The sequence below is a fragment of the Plecotus auritus genome, assembly GCF_963455305.1.
Source record: "Plecotus auritus genome assembly, chromosome: 15".
NCBI lineage: Eukaryota > Metazoa > Chordata > Mammalia > Chiroptera > Vespertilionidae > Plecotus > Plecotus auritus.
In genome coordinates, this window is record NC_137781.1 from 14,979,101 (window position 1) to 14,997,829 (window position 18,729).

The window sequence follows — 18,729 nt, forward strand, 5'->3', positions numbered from 1 at the left end:
ATCCTGTATGATATCAGGGCTCAGTCCTCAGTGCTCACTCTTGCCAGTTCCCTTATCATTTACAGGACTTCCCCTTCCTGTCCACAGCTGCTGTCCTCTGTCTTCTAGTCTGTTCTTCCTCTGAGCAATGTTAGGAAAAGTTAGACCATTACCCCAGAGAATGTCCCTCTTTTTTTTCACAACCATCTATGGCCCCAGCGTTCTGAGAATGAAAGTAAAACTCCTCCTGCAAAACCACACCTCATCTTTGTTGCCTTTAGACCCAAACAGGCCCGGGTTTCCGAATCCTCCCAGCTCAGTGCCACCATCACGTCCTTACAAGGTGGCACTGCAGCCTTCCACCCTCTTCCCCCATCACCCATGTGTCACCCACGAGGGACACACCATTCTGAACGCTGGGACCTGGGCGGCAGGACCTGAGAGGCGCGGGTCCCCCAGGCTGGAGGGTGAAGTGGGGTCAGGCTGTGGGAACGCTGTGAGCAGAGAGGAGTCCGGGAGGCACGGAGACCCGATCTCGGTCTGTTGGGGCTCAAGGAGCCTCAGACACACCCCGCACCACAGGCAGCTGCCCCCCAGGACTCCTCCTGCTCCCGACCAGCTCCCTGAAGCCTGTGACTCTGTGAACAAAGATCTAAATGTTAAAATGACCACACAGTGAGAAGGAAGCAGGAAGTCCCGCCCTAGCTGGATGTGCAAACACTAAAATGCCCTTTAGCTCCGCCCATGGGAATGCAGTTCCTTCTGGGTAATATAGTTTTCTCACCGCCCAGGACAGTACTATGGTAGCTCCTCTCCCTCCCTGGGCAGGGCAATGGCTGGAGCACTTCATTACACTGGACTAGGTTATTTCTGCCTGGCTCACAAGTTTCCTTGGAGCACATGCTGACTCTCAGGTCATGACCCCCCAGGAACTCCTGCAGCAGAGCTTGCTCCCTTTCCCACTAACCATGGCCCCAAAGAACAGAGAGACCACCAGCCTGGACTGGGACTAGGGAGGGCCTCAGAGCCACACACATGGCCAAGCACCAGTTCTCCCTGGCAACTGCCCTGGGCTTTTGCCTCCCACACACACACCCACCTGCCCAGCAGCCACTGCTGCTCCCAGCCTTGCCACCTGAGAGGAATCTGAGCTTCTCAACCATCTGAATGTGCAATAACCCAGCCTAAACCCCACCTGGAGGTGCAGAGACCACAGGGGCGTGTCCCAGCTCAGAGCTTCTCCCAGCTTCTTTGCTTTTAGTCCCAGGGATGCCATCATCCCCTGTGGGTGACTGTGCAGCTCAGCCCAGGTTCCCCACCTGCCACACTTACACCTGCCGCACTTACAGCAGCAGCACCTCCCATACTGTTCTCTGCACCATTGCCTGCTCTACCCTCATGAGAACCCTGGCTGCTGGTCACCACGGGGCCCCTGGGCTGTGCTGGTGTTCACATGTGTGTGGACTGACTGGGTGAATAAACACATACATTGGTTTTAGAGTGAGAGGAAAATAGGGACAGAGAGACACACACACAGCAGTTCTTTTGTTCTGTACTTTCATATCTTCAGCAATTGATTCTTGTAATTGCCCTGACCGGTGATGGAACTTCCAACCTGGGCGTATTGAGATGATTCTCCGACCTAATGAGCTATTTGAATTTGGCAAGACATATGCAGCAATGTATGTAAAATACCCAATTATGTATGAATAGACAGATACAAAATCATGATGACAGGGAGTGGTGGAAGGCAAATTAGGATTAATTGGGTTTCATAAGTGACTTTTTACATGGATATATTACAAGTAAGCTATTTCTAAGCCAGGCTGTATTTTTGCATCAGTTCTTTTATATGCCGAGAATGAAGTACTGATAAGGGCAGGAGGATCTTGGCTTCAGCAATACAGGAATGCATGGAAACACCAAAAGCACATGTTTCAAAAATATATACTTTAAATCAAATACTTACATCAAACTTTAAGAAAGTTTTAAAAATGGGCAGTTACCAATGATTTTATATTATTATGAGAGTTTTTGAGCATATTTGTTGCTATTGAATCAGCATGTTGCAAGTAAAATATAATGATGTGCTACTGATATATCTTAACATGTCTATTTTCAGTGCCATCATTTTAGTAGTTTGCAACTGACAATGATGAGAGCATTTACACCAGGAAAAGTAACAAATATTATAAACCTAGACTTCACTTAATGTATTATTCAGTGCTTAAACTTAAAAAAGGGTACTGGAGAATGTAAACAATGCATATTAAATATATCAATATATGCTACAAGTTGGCTTAAGTTGAACATAGGATAAAAATGAAGAAGAAGTTTCCTTCCAGTATTCAAAACCTATGGTTCCTTAATGCAAAGAAGTCACTTGAGTCATTGAGAAATGAGTGAAATTCAAACATATGTCTTAGATGCCACACAGTCCTCCTTCAGGTTAAAATAATGAATTTATTTAAACAATTTGAAAGAGATTATGAGCTGACCTTTTTAACAAAGGAGATAAAGACAGTGTAAATAAATGTGTGAAAAACTGTTCACCATAAAAAATTCTTAGATTTTCGCCAAAACCGGTTTGGCTCAGTGGATAGAACGTCAGCCTGCGGACTGAAGGGTCCCAGGTTCGATTCCGGTCAAGGGCATGTAGCTTGGTTGCGGGCACATCCCCAGTGGGAGGTGTGCAGGAGGCAGCTGATCGATGTTTCTCTCTCATCGATGTTTCTGACTATCACTCTTCCTTCTTCTCTGTAAAAAATCAATAAAATATATTTTAAAAAAATTCTTAGATTTTGTAAATTGTGCTGCTATGAATATAGGGGTGCATATATCCTTTCTGACTGGTGTGGTACATCTACACAATGGAATAATATGCTGCTGTAAAAAGGAAGGAACTCCTACCATTTGCAAATGGATGGAGCTGGAGAACATTATGCTAAGTGAAATAAGTCAGAGAAAGATATTTATCACATGATCTCACTCATTTGTGGATTATAATGAATAACACAAACCGATGAATAAAAACAGATCTAGAGACAGAGAAGCATCGGCACATGCTCAAACCTCAGACGGAAGGTAGGTGAGGGTGGGGGTAAGGGGTAGAGATCAACCAAAGGACTTGTATGCATGCATATAAGCATAAGCAATGGACACAGACAACAGGGGGTGAGAGTGAGGGCAGGATTGGGGGGTGGGAGACAATGGTGGGATAAGGACAGATTTGTAATACCTTAAACAATAAAGGAAAAAAATTCTTAGGTAAATTGAATTAAAACAAAAGTGAGTTAACACTGAACTCAATTCTGGGTGCTCTTTAAAAAGATTAACCAGTGCATGTGCTCGCAGAGTTGCATAAAACTGGATTTACTTTATAGTGTGGGTGTGTGGAAGGCAAAAGCAATGACCATGTTGGGCCACATTTCCGCATGTCGTAATGTGTGAAACATTCACCTTCACAACAACAGTTAGATAAGTAAAACATTTACATAAATAAAGATAACTGAACACAAATATTCCCAGAAGGTTTATTTATAATACCCCAAACCTGGAAATAACCATAATCATAGACAGATCAATAGGCAAAGTCATTTTGCATAGAACACAATACTACTCACCAATCAAAAAGTAACTATTCACATAAGGATAAGTGTTGAGTCCCTAAATAACTGTGTTTCATGAAGAAAACCACTATTTGTTAAACAACACACCTTATAGAGCCTATAAAATTATGAAAAATATGAACTAATCTATTGTATAGGAAGGACTATCAATGACTGCATTGAGGGCTGAGGAAAACAGAAAGATATTATAAAAGGGTAAGAGGTATCAAAAGTAGGTTTAGATTTGATGGTATGAAAAAATATAATTAATAAATAATAATACACGAATATACTCTGCCCTGACCAGTATGGCTCAGTTGATTGGGCATTGTCCCATTTACTGAAATGTCGTTGGTTCCATTCCAGGACAGGGCACATGCCCATATCCATCACATGTAGGTAGCAGGGAAGATGCAAGAGAACAATGTATCTCTCTCTCCCTTCCCCTTCCATCTCCCTAAAAAAACAATAAAATAAAAGTAATTATTCAAATATTTTTTAAAAGAATAAGTTCTGTGTTTAGCATACTTAGAACTGTTAAACAAATTTTTGCCCCACCCAATATATTGGTGACAGATAATCATATCTCATGTGTGACAGTTTCACAGTTTTATCCTTATGTCAAAGCTCACCAAGTAGTATGCATTAAAAAGTGCGCTTTGTTGCATGTCAATTCTCATTTCCTGAGCAGAACAGCTTTGCCTCAGTGGCAACAAACACTGGCAAGCAGTGAAGACTACTGCCATCAGCATCAACAGACATGCTGACTGACTACAAAAGACACATTCTGAGACTGATTACAGGATTATCCTTCTTTTACCATGAGATTTTGACTGCAGCAAATTTTGAGGTGAACAAACTAGAAGGGCCAGGGTAATAAAAAATTGTTAGATTATTATTTTTAAATATATTTCATTGATTTTTTACAGAGAGGTAGGGAGAGGGATAAAGAGTTAGAAACCAGGAGAAACCAAGATGGTGGCATAGGTAAATACCTACACTGCTGCCTCGCACAATATCAAAACTACAACTAAAAGACAAAATGGACACCATCCAGAATCAAAGGAAAGCTGGCTGAGTGGAAATTCTGCACCTAGAAGAAAAGAGGAAAGCACATTGAGACTCAGAGGAGCTGCAAAAGGCTGAGGTACAGAGACTCACATGCAGAGAGGACGGGCGGCTGTGTGCAGGGACGGCAGAGTGCGCGGATGGCTTTCTAAAGTGGGAGGGAGAAGGAAACTCCCGACTGCACTGAACTCCAGTCCCGGGCGAGATGCTGGGAAACCAGACTCATTCGGGGGGAATCTGGACTATCAGGAAAAGAGAAAGCACACCGAGACTCGGGAGCTGCGGAAGGCAGAGGTCTGGAGGCACGCACCCGTAGAGTGGACTGACTGCTGAATGCACGGGAGGCTGAGTGCGCGGCTGGCTTTCTAAAGCAGGAGGGAGACAGAAGCTCCCGACTGGGCTGAACTGCAGTTCCGGGCAAGTTTCTGGGAACACGACTCATTTGGGGAGAAACTGGACTGTCTGGCAGCGGGCAAAACTTGGGGGTGGCTTTCTCTCACAGGTGCTTGCAGGGATTACGGAGGGACACTGAAACCCAGGGGCCTCATAGGGCAGGGCTGATGAGAAACCAAGGCTGTCTGCTTTGCCCTGAAACTCTGCCCCATCCAAGCTGAGCACAGAGGCTTTTGCAATTTTGCAAGTCTTGTCTCATAAGAGTGTCTCCAGCACAGAAGTTTTCCCAGCATAGACAAAGCTGATCCTCACAGCCAATTGGCCTAGAGGTCAATTCCTCCCAGTGATACCAACAACAATCAAGGCTTAACAACAACAAGCCCACAAAGGGGTGAACCAAGAGTGTCCACCTCAGGTAACTAGGGAGGCTGAGCCACTGTGCCCTAGAGGACACCTACCACACAAAACTACACTACCAACTCTGGGAAGCAACCAAAATGCAGAGACAAAGAAACAGATCACAAATGAAAGAAATGGAGGAAAACAAAAGACTGGATATAGAGTTCAAAACCAGGGTTATATGGTTTTTCAAGAATTTTCTAGAAAAGGCCAATAAATTTAGTGAGACCCTTGAGGATATGAAAAAGGACCAACTAGAAATTAAACATACACTGACTGAAATAAAAAATATTATACAGAGACCTAATAGCAGACTAGAGGACCACAAGAATCAAGTCAAAGAGTTGAAATACAAAGAAGCAAAAAACACTCAACCAGAAAAGCAAAAAGAAAAAAGAATCCCTAAATTTGAAGATAGTCTAAGGAGCCTCTGGGACAACCTCAAGCGTACCAACATCCGAATTATGGGGGTGCCAGAAGAAGAGACAGAGCAAGATACTGAAAACCTATTTGAAGAATTAATGACCGAAAACTTCCCCGACCTGGTGAAAGAAATAGACTTACAAGTCCAGGAAGCACACAGAACCCCAAACAAAAGGAATCCAAAGAGGACCACACCAAGACACATCATAATTAAAATGCCAAGAGCAAAAGACAAAGAGAGAATATTAAAAGCAGCAAGAGAAAAACAGTTAATTACCTACAAGGGAGCACCCATACGATTGTCAGCTGATTTCACAACAGAAACTATTGCAGGCCAGACGGGAGTGGCAAGAAATATTCAAAGTGATGAATAACAAGAACCTACAACCAAGATTACTCTACCCAGCAAAGCTATCATTCAGAATTGAAGGTCAGATAAAGAGCTTCACCAATAAGAAAAAGCTAAAGGAGTTCATCACAGCCAAACCAGTATTGTATGAAATGCTGAAGGGTGTTCTTTAAGAAGAGGATGAAGAAGAAAAAGGTAAAGATAAAAATTATGAACAACCAATACATGTCTATCAACAAGTGAGTCTAAAAATCAAGTGAATAAAAAATCTGATGAACAGAATAAACTGATGAATATAATAGAATGAGGGGCAGAGAAAGGGAGTGGACTGACAATTCTCGGGGGGAAAGGGGTGTGGGTGGTGCGGGAAGAGACTGGACAAAAATCATACACCTATAGATGAGGAAAGTGGGGGGGGAGTAAGGGCAGAAGGTGGGGTGGGAACTGGGTGGAGGGGGGCTATGGGGGAAAAAGAGGAACAATTGTAATAATCTGAAAAATAAAGATTTATTAAATTAAAAATAAATAAATAAGCAAGCCTCATTTGAACTCTGGAAAAAAAAAGTTAGCAACCAGTATTATATGAAATGCTGAAAGGTATTCTTTAAGAAGAGGAAGAAGAAGAAAAAGGTAAAGATAAAAATTATGAACAACAAATACATATCTATCAACAAGTGAATCTAAAAATCAAATGAATAAGAAGACAAGAGGAGAAACAGTCCAGAGATGGAAGATGCTGACGATGCCTTGCCACGCTTGCAGTCAGCAGCTGTACGACACAGCAGATTGCCTAGGACCAAACCAGAGAGGGTCGGACCAGCATTGCCACCATGGGCCCACCATCCAGATATCATTGCTGACATGTACACATAAGGAACTGTTTGACATTGAAACGGGGACTCAGAACTGTTGGACATTGAAATTGGGACTAATATTTTTTGTTACTATATGTTTATTTATAGTCTGCAGAGGCAAGATTTTTTTAAGGAAAGAAATGGGGAAAAAAGAGATACAGAGGCAAAGAAGCATTGAACAGACTGTCAAACTACAGCGGGAAGGCAGGGGAGGTTGGGGGCGGGGGCTGTAAGAGATCAACTGAAGGACTTGTACACATGCATATAAGCATAACCAATGGATACAAGACACTAGGGGGTGGGGGCAGGTAAAGGCATGTATTGGGGGGAAGGGGAGGCCGGGGGAGTTCAATGGGGAAAAAAAAAGGAGACATATGTTCTATTTGTAATACTTCAAACAATTAAAAAATAAAATAAAATTTTAAAAAATCTGATAAACAGAATAAACTGGTGAATATAATAGAATCAGGGGCATAGAAAAGGAGTGGACTGACAATTCTAGGGGGAAAGGGGTGTGGGGATTGCGGGAAGAGACTGAACAAAAATCGTACACCTATGGATTAGGACAGTGGAGGGGGTTGGTAAGAGCAGAGGGTGGGGTGGGAGCCTGGTGGAGGGGAGCTATGGGGGGGAAAAAGAGGAACAATTGTAATAATCTGAACAATAAAGATTTATTAAACAAATAAAAAACAAAGGGAAAAAAACAACAACAGACTTATAGATACAGAGAATATTTTGACGGCTGCCAGAGGAAGGAGGGTTGGAAGGCTAGGTGAAAGATGAAGAGATTAAGAAGCACAAAATGGTGATTACAAAGTCGTCCTGGGGAGGGAACACACAGCACAGGGAACGCAGTCAATACTGTAATCACTATGTATGGTGCCAGGTGGGTACTGGACTTATCGGGGTGATCACTTTCTAAGCTATTTAAATGTTTAGTCACGGAGTGGTACAGCATTATATTAGTTTCGAGTATACAACAACTGTAATTACAAAATAAAAAATAATATAACCCTGGCTGAGTAGTTCAGCTAATTAGAGTGTTGTCCCAACACACCAAGACTGCAGTTGGATCCCAGGTCAGGGCATATACAAGAATCAGCCAATGAATGCCATTAGTAAGTGGAACACAAATCAATGTTTTTCTGTTTGTCCCCCTTCCTCTCTCTCTCTAAAGTCAATTAAAAATTAATCTACATTTAAAATTAAAATAATAAGTTAAAAACAAGAAACATATGAGGGCAGCACTTTGACAGCAAGGATAGCCCACCTTGTACTCTTAGCAGAGAGATTCTCAAACTTTTAATTAAAATAAACCTTTCTGGAACTGAATGTTAATGTTATATGTTTTAAGAAGTTCACATTATTTTCATAATAATATTTAACAATAGAGAGCTAGTTTCATAAAATGTTAAGAGGACAGAAATAAGTAGCTAACAATGAACATGTATTTAAAGAGAGTTTGATGCTATGAAGAAAAACCCACAAACAATATAAAATAGGCAAAAAGACAGAAATCAAAATTATATAATGTGAACTCTACTTTGTAAACATACATTATTTTTAAAAGCTGTTTTAAGCCCAACCAAGGTGACTCAGTGGTTGAGCATTGACCTATGAACCAGCGGGACGCATGCTCGGGTTGTGGGACTGATCCCCAATGCAGGGCGTGCAGGAGGCAGCCAATCAATGATTCTCTCTCATCATTGATGTTCCTATCTCTCTCTCTCTCTCCCTTCCTCTCTGAAATCAATAAAAATATATTTTTTTAAAAAGCAAGAAAAACACCAAATAGTTTTAGTAGACTTCTTGGAATTATGGTACAGGTGCTTTTAAAATGGTTTTTATATATTGTCAAGTATGAGTAGGAGAAGAGAAATAATGTTCCAATCTCAAATGGACTCAACTGAAAGTCTCCAAAACCCCTTCCCCATCCCTGCAGGGCAATCTCTGCAGGACACATGGCAAGAGACGGCCGTGGCCCTGCCCTCCACACGCCCTCACACCAGTGGGCCATGGAGCCTCCTTACCTTGCGCACTTTGCCCGGTGTGGTGGGAGGCACTCCTCACTGCTCGTTGGGTGGTCTGGAAGTACTGCCATACAGCATCTCTGTCTCTGTCTGCTTCTTGTTCTTCAGTTGCTGTGTGACAGGCAGAAGCAACAGTGACACATCCCAGGGAGAGAGCAGGTCTGGGCTGCTCACATGGCCACCCTTCCCTCTTCCCAAACTGGGTTCACGTACCCTTTCCTGCTTCGCTCGCTTTTTCTCTAACCGATGCATCTCCCGCTGCTCAGTCACATATTCCATGAATTTCTGCCCATGGACCACAAATGCTGTTAAGTGTTTCTGTTCCCACATTTCAATCTGGGCCTTCAGTTCCTCTTCCACCTGAGACCAGACACAAGCACGTGTCATTTACTTCAAACCTTTGGTGTGAAGCCTGAAGGAAATGATTTCCCCCCAGAATGATTACTCCTTTCCCAGAGCATCACTAGGCTGACTCCGGGGAGCTGGACCCACTTGGGGAAATGTCAGAGTAGCTGAAACCAAAGGCGAGGGATGGTTTGTTCCCAATACACAGGCCCAGCGTGGCCACTGGTTTTGGTGCTGAAAGTGAGAGGATGGCATGCAGTGAGGGCAGCACCATCTGGGTCAGGCCCGGACCCGCCTCCTGCGAGCTGTGAAAAGTGGGCAAGTTACTTAAGTTCTCAGTGCCCCGTTTCCTCATCTGCAAAAATGGAAAGCACTTTGAAATAATACCTGGCCCTTCATTCAGTAAATACTATTATTGTTAAGATAGAGAAGATACTTAAGCCCACAGAACTTGCTCAAGATAAAGAGCTTGCTCTGTGTTATCGGCTGAACTGTGTCCCCTTCCCACCCCGTTCATATGATGAAGTCTATCCTCCAGTATCTAGGAATGTGGTTTTATTTGACGTGTGAAGACAGGAGGAAGACAACCACCTACACGTCTCGGAAGAAACCAGCCCTGCCTAGGCCTTCATCTTAGACTTCCAGCCCCCGGACTTGTGAGAAAATACATGTCTTTGTTCAGGCCGCCCAGTCGGGGGTGTTTTGTTATGGCCGTGCTAGAAAACTAATACACCTCGACATACAGCTGCGGATGCCATAAGGCCCAGTGTCACTGATCCTTGCCTACCCTTTGAAAGAGAAGACAGTTTGGGGCAAATGATTCAAAGCAGAGAATCCACCAAAAGTGAGGTATTTTGTAGTCAAGCACCGAAACTATTAACACTGTTACCTTACGGAGTGTTTTTTGGAGACTGGCTCGTTGCTTTTCCTCTTTTAGAAGATTTGCTCCACGATTGGTAAGTCGACTTGAATCTGATGCTTTTCTCTGTGAAAATACATTTGAATCAGAGTAAACCCTGGGACAGGCAATCAGACCGATCACTTCTGCTAGGACTCCTTGCTGTCATACTCGGATGTACATTATTAACCCATTGTACGCCATAAGCATCTATAGACCCAAGCGGCAGACCTTCCCCACACACCACACGCGTCTATATATATATAATGTTTTCCCTAAGTGGTAGCCCTGACCAACTTTAAAATAATTTTTTGTGTGAATTTTCAGCTGAAAATATTCAAGAACACCCGAATTGGGAGTAATATATTTATTTTTGTAATATTCATTGCAAATTGACTTTTTAAATTCAAAATATCGTGGTGTGTGGGGATGGTTTCTGTTTTGGATGCGTGGCAGTTAACTGGTTAAGGAGTCTGTGAGGTTTGCATTCCCACTGCCTCTCAGCAGTGAGGAATGGAGGGTCCTAAGGCAGGGGAGCTGGGTGTGAGCACATCCACTTGGTGCAGGAAAACCAGTGCTTCCTTTGTCATCTAAAAAGACAGGCTGCAATATTAACGCGCCACCGCACTGGCTCCCTTCCTTGGTTCAGATGTCAAAAGATTACGTCACCTACAGGAAATGAGCTATGTGGGGGGACAAGGGAAAGGTCCACACTCGGAGACTGGTGGGCACCCCTACTTGTCCACACTCTTTCTGCCTATTGAGACAATGCAGCTTAAATATGCAAGGTTAAGGGTCACAGATAATCTGGTTTTCATTGAATTGACCCTCATAAAATGGACAAAAATATATAGTATGTTAGGCTCTTTTTTTTCTGTTTTTTTTTTTTTTAATTCTATCATGCATACAGTATACCAGAACAGTAGTATAAGCATATAATTTAGAAATAGGAATTAGACGTGTACACTCAAAGTTAGGGGCAGATCATCAGAAAAGTACAGAAGAAATCCTGACAATTTGCTAAGCTTGTGAAGAAATTCCATTCCCCTCCCAGCCTGCTTTGTCGGTGAAGGCCTATAAACAATTCCTAAAAGGAATGGGAGTTAGTCTCTTATTTATTCTTAAACACTTGCATGTCAACAAGGGTTACTTATTTGGCTCTTTACTGACGTTTATTCCTCCTCCTCCTTGCTTCCAAGCAGAAGTCAGGGGTCACTGAGGACGGGGAAACCTGTCCTTAAACAGCTGTCAGGTCTCACACAGTTCTCCCCAGGTCTGAGTCCTAGTTTCCCACCTGTAAACGTGAGGTTGAACTCAGGACTCCCTGAAGGACCCATCAGACTCTAACGGGGCCAGCATGAACCTAAGAGCAAGGCTGCTTGAATTTTGTGTCCATTATGCCTCCTCCTAGTCCCAGCCCCGAGCTCTGAAATGCTCTGAGGGAACCTGCCGGTGCTATGTCGATCAGAAGAAACGGAATTCAGCATACAAATGTGCACTAACACCCAGGCGATTTTCTAAGAAAACAGCAAAAGTTGGAAGAGAAAATATTCTATCCTTCTCTCCCTCCTCAGTAACAACCGAATTCCTCTGTGGCAGCAGGACCGCCAGCCTCACCAGCATGGCACATGCGAGAGATGCTGGGACGAGAGCTGGAAGAGCCCTTAGAGGGGCTGTGGGGACAGTGCCTTCTATGTCTCTTTCTCCACATGGTGCCTGAGGGCTGTGGTGGAGCGCGAGGGCCAACCTAGGATAAGGTCCGCGAGCTGGAGAAGCCTGGGACCCCACTGACTGTGGAACAGCCACACCTGCCCTTCACTGGCCCCTCTGGACTTCCTTTATGCCAGAAACTTATACCTGAATGAAGCCATTTGTTCAGGGCTTTTCTCTTATATGTTCCTGTACGTGAGCCTCACAAATACAGATGGGTCAGTAGTAAGCTAGAGTCTCAGTGATGAAGACACTGGTATTAGAAACTCAGTAAGGAGAAAAGGAGACTGACTCTATAAAGGACATGCTTTCTTTCCTTCTTCTTTTTTTCTTTAATCCTCTCCCAAAGATATTGTTCCATTTGTAGAGATAGGGGAAGGGAGGGGAAAAGACAGAGAGAAACCACTGGTAGATGTCTCTCTCACATCAACTGGTTGTCTCCCTGTTGCTCCCTGACCAGTGCTCTTGACCAGAACTGAACTCGGGACCCTTCAGTCCACAGGCCGACGCTTTATCCACTGAGCCAAACAGGCCAGGGCAAGGGCATGCTTTCTTAATACTTCATTGTCCTCTGAGGAAAACAGAGGAAAGTGAGGGCAGTACCTCAAACTCTAAGAAAAGCCTCCAGCTTTCTTCCCACTTCTGCACGCCTTCAAAGAGTTCTTTGCGAACCTCGTAGTAGTTTAACCGCACAACCTCATCATCATGGACCTGGAGCAGACTTGCTGTGTAGTCCTCTGCAAGATAGAAGCCCAGGAGTTTAAAAAAAATTCCTCTAGTGTTTAGCATCTTACTTTCTAACCCCTCATTCCCTAAACTGGAAATAGATTATTTTTCACGATAGTAAAAACGCTACATGAATAAGTATACATTGTGGATAATAAAAATCTGGTTTGTCACCATCCTCCTGGCGGGAGAAGGGAGTAAGGACCTAAAGTGTGGACTAAAATGACTAAGATTCACAAACCTGTGTCATCTCTCACCTTTTCTTAGCTCTCTTTCAATCCACCCTGCTCAGGAGTGGGTTGGGGCACAGAAAATGTCCCCAATGTGGAATTTAGTAGATAACCTCATCTTTATACTCAGGTCAGGTCAGACTAGAATTCTGCTGGGCTCTGGGGTCAGACTCTGTGGCCTTAAATGTGAACTCTGCCCTTTACCCGCTGTGCCTCTGGTTCAAGTTGCTCAACATTTATGCACCTTTGTGTCCTCATCTCTTGACATGAGATTGAGATATTATTGTTAAGAGCTTGACATTGCACCTGGCATAGAGTAAGCAAGCGCTGATAAACTTGAGCTTCGCAACTATAGGCTACAGCAGCCTTGGGCAAACTACGGCCCGCGGGCCGGATCCGGCTGTTCTATCCGGTTCTCTTGCTCTCCCCTCCGCTCCTTTACTTTGAATTTATATTAGTTCACACAAACACTCCATCCATGCTTTTGTTCCGGCCCTCCGGTCCAGTTTAAGAACCCATTGTGGCCCTCGAGTCAAAAAGTTTGCCCACCCCTGGGCTACAGTGATAAGCTGCTTCAGAAATCAAGACATCCCTTATTTCCCAGTAGCACCTGCAAATGCTCACTGACACAGGAATGGCAACTTATGGTGAAAGGCTTGAAAAGGCAGTTTTATCTGTTCAGCAGAGGAAACACTTTCTGGTGAACATCTGCACATCTTCACAAGTGCAGGCCACATAAAGGCCAGCGCTCCTGTACTAACCATCATGGTAAGCAGCAAAAGCTTGTCTCTGCTCCTGGCTGTAGAAACAGTGGTCCCAGCACTTAGCCAGCTCCACTCGTGTTGCCTCAATTTCTTAATGTTTTGCATTTTCAGTTCTTCCAAGCGATCCACTTCTAACTGCAGCTGAAACACAGATACCTGGTAAAGGTGCTTGTTCTACTTTTACATTCACAGAGCCTTGCAAAAATTTCCCATTTTTATTTATTTATTTTTGTTAATGCTCACACAAGGATATGTTTTTAAAATATATTTTTATTGATTTCAGAGAGGAAGGGAGAGGGAAAGAGACAGAAACATCAATGATGAGAGAGAGTTATTGACTGGCTGCCTCCTGCATGCCCCCTACTGGGGATCGAACCCGCAACCTTGGCATGTGCCCTTGACCGGAATTGAACCTGGGGACCCTTCAGTCCGCAGGCTGACCCTCTATCCACCGAGCCAAACCGGCTAGGGCCAAGGATATTTTACCTTTTTTTTTTTTTTTTTTTTAAAGGGAGAATGAAAGGAAGAGAGAAACATCAATGTGAGAAAAACACATCGATTGGTTGCCCCTGCATGAGCCCCATGAGGGCCCGGGCAGAGGAGGAACCTGCACCACGGTACAAGCCCTTGACCAGAATCAAACCGGGACCCTGTGATTCGCAGGCCGACGCTCTATCTACTGAGACAAACTGGCTAGGGCAAAAATTTCCCCTTTTTGCCCTAACCAGTTTGGCTCAGTGGATAGAGTGTCGGCCTGTGGACTCAAGGGTCCCAGGTTCGATTCGGTCAAGGGTATGTACCTTGGTTGCAGGCACATCCCTGGTGGGGGGTGTGCAGGAGGCAGCTGATTGATGTTTCTCTCTCATCGATGTTTCTAACTCTCTCTCTCCCTCTCCCATCCTCTCTGCAAAAAATCAATAAAATATACTTTAAAAATTTCCCCTTTTTAAATAAAATTATAGTACAAAATCACAGAGGTAAGTCCACACTCTAACAATGCTATCAAAGGAAAGATAAAAGATAAGTGGGTTCCTGCCACCTTTTTCTGATGCTTACTTTAAAATAGACTTGCTCTCCCTGGCCAGTGTGTTTAGGTTAGAGCATTAGCCTGTGCACCGAGGGGTCTCAGATTTGATTCCTGGTCAAGGGCAGGTACCTGGGTTGCTGGTTTGATCCCCAGTCTGTCAGGGTGCATGTGGAAGGCAACTAATTCATGTGTCTCTATCACATCAATGATTCTCTTCCTCCCTTCTACTCTCTCTCAAAATCAATGGAGAAAATATCCTTGGGTGAGGATTCACAACAACAAAAAAAGACTTGTTCAAGGCAGAAGTTGGTAAAGACATGAGATCAGACATAAAAATGCCTGTAGAGACTACGGACCCAGCACCCTATGGGTTTCCTACCGCTTTCTGAACTTTGGCCTTTGACCCAGTCATAACCATGGACACAACAGCTTCTCTCTCTTCTTCTGGTATTTGCAGTCTGTCCCAGAGCTCCCGGATCTGAGCACGCAGCCTCTTACACACTGCTTCGTTTTGTGATTTCCTCACTTCCAGCTGTGACAAGGAAAGACAGGGGTTATGGCAAAGGCAGCAGCAGAGGCTAGCCCTCTGGAGCTTTTGCAGAATAAGCACTGTTATAAGATTGTGAAGAGGTGTGTTTTCATGACTTCTGAACACAAACTGTAAGTCTGTCATTTACAGCAGGATCTCAGACCCCAAGAATTAGGATTCAAATTTTGAAATAAAACTTTTTTCCGGTAGAGGGGAGTAATGGGGGGGGGGGGGGCGGGAAAGAGGGACATCTGTAATGAACTCAACCTAAAGATTAATTTTTTTTCAATTAAACACTAATTCAATGACTATTATTTCATCCATCATTTCAATTTCATGTTCTTATAGCTACATATAAATTAAGTTTTCTTTTAAAAAACATCATGGTTGTATATCATATACTATCTTCATCCTCTCTCCCTCATTCTCTTAACCTACATTGGGCCCTAAAAAACACTGCAGGGAAAAAACTGTCCCTTTTTTCAAATTGCTGGATACTGTGGAGGTGAGATCCCAGGCCATATTCCAAATAGACATTACCTGCAGTAGCAACTTCTGTAGTGCTGCAATATTTTCCAAAGATAAACAAAAGGCATCTGCATCTTCACACACCACATCTCTTTCGAAGCTTGTATCTGGGGTGTGATCTAATTCTTCCATACATAGCATGATCTTTTTTTTCATGTTGACAAACTTCTCACGCCGAGATGCCTGTAAAATCAAATGATCAGAAGACACCCACAGGAAAGTCAAACTGACTTTTAGGAACTATGGAGGCAAGGAGTATACCTTTGTTTCCCTCAAAGTTGCCAAATGTTGTCTGAACTGGTTCAGCTCTTCCAGGCTGGGAACGGAGTTGCTGTCAATGTCATAGCGTGGCATGGAAAGCACTTCAGACAGTTCTTGATCTTGTTCCGTAAGTAGTTTCAGATGACGTTTCCTCTCCTCTTTCTGTTTGCGCCTCAGCTCCACCTGAGTGCGCAAATCTATTTCTAGCTGCAAGATGGTCGTCGGCTCTCCTTCCTGCTGTAGAAGAGGAGATACCATTGTTCCAAGTTCCAAGTGGATTTCCTCAAAGGAAGAGTAGGACAACTTACAAATAAATCAGTTCATGGCACAGTATCATCTCTGCCTAACTTTTCCTGAGAGTTAAAAATAAAAAAATTGTAGAATATGCCTCACAGACTGATAGCAAGAGGAAGTGTTTTAGACTAAAGCACTGCAACACTCATTAACTGATTCACCTCTGGCAAGCTGTCCCTCCTGGGAGCACGCCCACGCCTCTCTCCCTCAGGCGGCATCTCCGAAACTCTAAGAGTCCCCACGAGACTTACAATCAGGGGAGCAATGTGCAGGGTCTTCTCCTGGGCCAACCCCTTGAACCTGTCTCCATGGCCCCCTTTTCCCTGACTTCCCAAAACAGCTCCAACGAGACTCTCTCCTATTTCTTCTAAGCCCTTCCTTGTTTTGCTGTCCCCAGCTTTAATAAACAAACTCTCAAAAAATAAATTAGCTACTTCACCTCTCAACAGGGCAACGCTTTACGTCAGTGAAAATGACTGCTGGCACTGGTTGGCTAGGCAGCACATTTCCCCCATTTGTCGTGTCCAGGACCACCCTGACACAGAAACCCTCCACTCAGCCCCAAGGCAAAGCTCCTGCCTCAGTCTCAGACCCAAACAGGAGCCCAGACCCTGTGTACCTGAAATGGCTCAACACGCAACTCGCTGCACAAGACAGCCAACTCTTTTTGACAGTTGCCTATGCTTTTAATGAGCCTTGCCTTCAGACTTTCCTCTTCAGCAATCATTTTATCCATGAGGTCCTACCAGAGAGAAAATTGCCCCATAAAAGTTTGGAACTAAGGGAGGAAAAAATACTAAGCAATAAATAATACCAAAACACCAATAATTTCAAAGTTTTAATACCCATGTCCTCCTGCAAAGACACCGGCACTAAACTCACCTTTATATGCTTATGTACATCCTGAATTCTTTGTAACCGCTGGTCCTCAGGAATCCCAATCAATTCCCATATTTCCTGAAGGTGACTCAGGGCTTTTTGGAGATATAATGTGGACTCCTCCTCAATTACCTCACTGGAAAGCAAAAGAGAAATCAGCTGCATGAGCCACTGCCTCTGACACACTAAGAGAATTATTTACAGCCCTGGCTGGTTAGGTCAGTGGTTAGAGCAGTGCACCACAGACCAAAGAGCCTCAGGTTCAATTCCCCTTGATTCCCAGTCAAGGGCACTAGGTGTAGTGGTTAATAATGCAGATTTTTTTTCCAACAGATGGAGTTACACATATGTTGATATATATGCGATTTGATATATATGCTATTTTGTTGTATTGACAACAAGCTTCAAAACTTCATATGTCACATTTTCTGAAGGTGTTAACATCATAGATATTTTTATGCTTAAAAATGTCGAATATCGTGCCAAAAAAAAAAAAAAAGAGCATTTGCGGGAAGTTTTAATTCATTACTTTATTTTGAAGAAAAGTGCTGCTGAATACTTCCGGAAGCTTATGGTGAACATGCTCCATCTCAAGATACTTGTGAATGGTGGTTTAAACGCTTTAAAAGTGATGATTTCAATGTGAAAAACGAAGAATGTCCAGGTCAACCGAAAAAGTTTGAAGACCAACAATTACAAGCATTATTGGATAAAGGTGTGAGTCAAACTCAAAAACAACTTGCAAAAAGATTAAACGTTGCTCAGCAAACAATTTCCGATCGTTTACAAGTAATGGGAAAGACATTAAAGGAAAGAAAATGGGTTCCACATCAACTGAACGAAGGACAAATGGAAAACCGAAAAGTCATCAGTAAAATGTTGCTTCAACAGCAGGAAAGACTTTTTTTGCATCAAATTGTGACTGGCTATGAAAAGTGGATTTATTTTGAGAATCCCAAATGCACAAAATCATGGGTTGATTCAGGTCAACCATCAACATTGAATGCAAGGACAAATCGCTTTGGAAAGAAGACAATGCTCTGCGTTTGGTGGGATCAGGAAGGTGTGGTGTATTATGAGCTTCTGACACCAGGTGAAACCATTAATACTGATCCCTCCAGACAACAAATAATCAATTTGAACCACATTTTGATCATAAAACAACCAGAATGGGCCAGAAGACACAACATAGTAATTTTGCTTTATGATGACGTACCAACACACACTTCAACTCCAGTTAAAGTCACGTTAAAATATCTTGCCTGGGAAGTATTAACCCACCCGCCGTATTCACCAGACCTTGTTCCTTCAGATTACCACTTGTTCCTATCAGTGGCACACGCAATTTCTGAACAGCACTTCAAAACATATGAAGTGGAAAATTGGGTCTCTGAATGGTCTGCCTCAAAACAAGAAAAGTTCTATTGGGACAGTA

The 18,729-nt window shown here is 43.4% G+C and overlaps 1 protein-coding gene across 1 annotated transcript; it reads right to left on the reverse strand.

Annotated features, from left to right (window-relative positions):
• Window positions 1-9,139: 9,139 nt before the first annotated feature.
• Window positions 9,140-17,393, reverse strand: LOC308239043 (protein regulator of cytokinesis 1-like; the record flags this gene model as incomplete). Its single annotated transcript, XM_080651590.1, is given in 11 exon segments — window positions 9,140-9,214; window positions 9,317-9,463; window positions 10,338-10,433; window positions 12,660-12,793; window positions 13,774-13,866; window positions 13,869-13,917; window positions 15,183-15,335; window positions 15,873-16,043; window positions 16,122-16,355; window positions 17,035-17,157; window positions 17,298-17,393. Coding segments are annotated over 10 exon segments (1,269 nt in total). The 5' UTR covers window positions 17,152-17,157; window positions 17,298-17,393.
• Window positions 17,394-18,729: the final 1,336 nt, after the last annotated feature.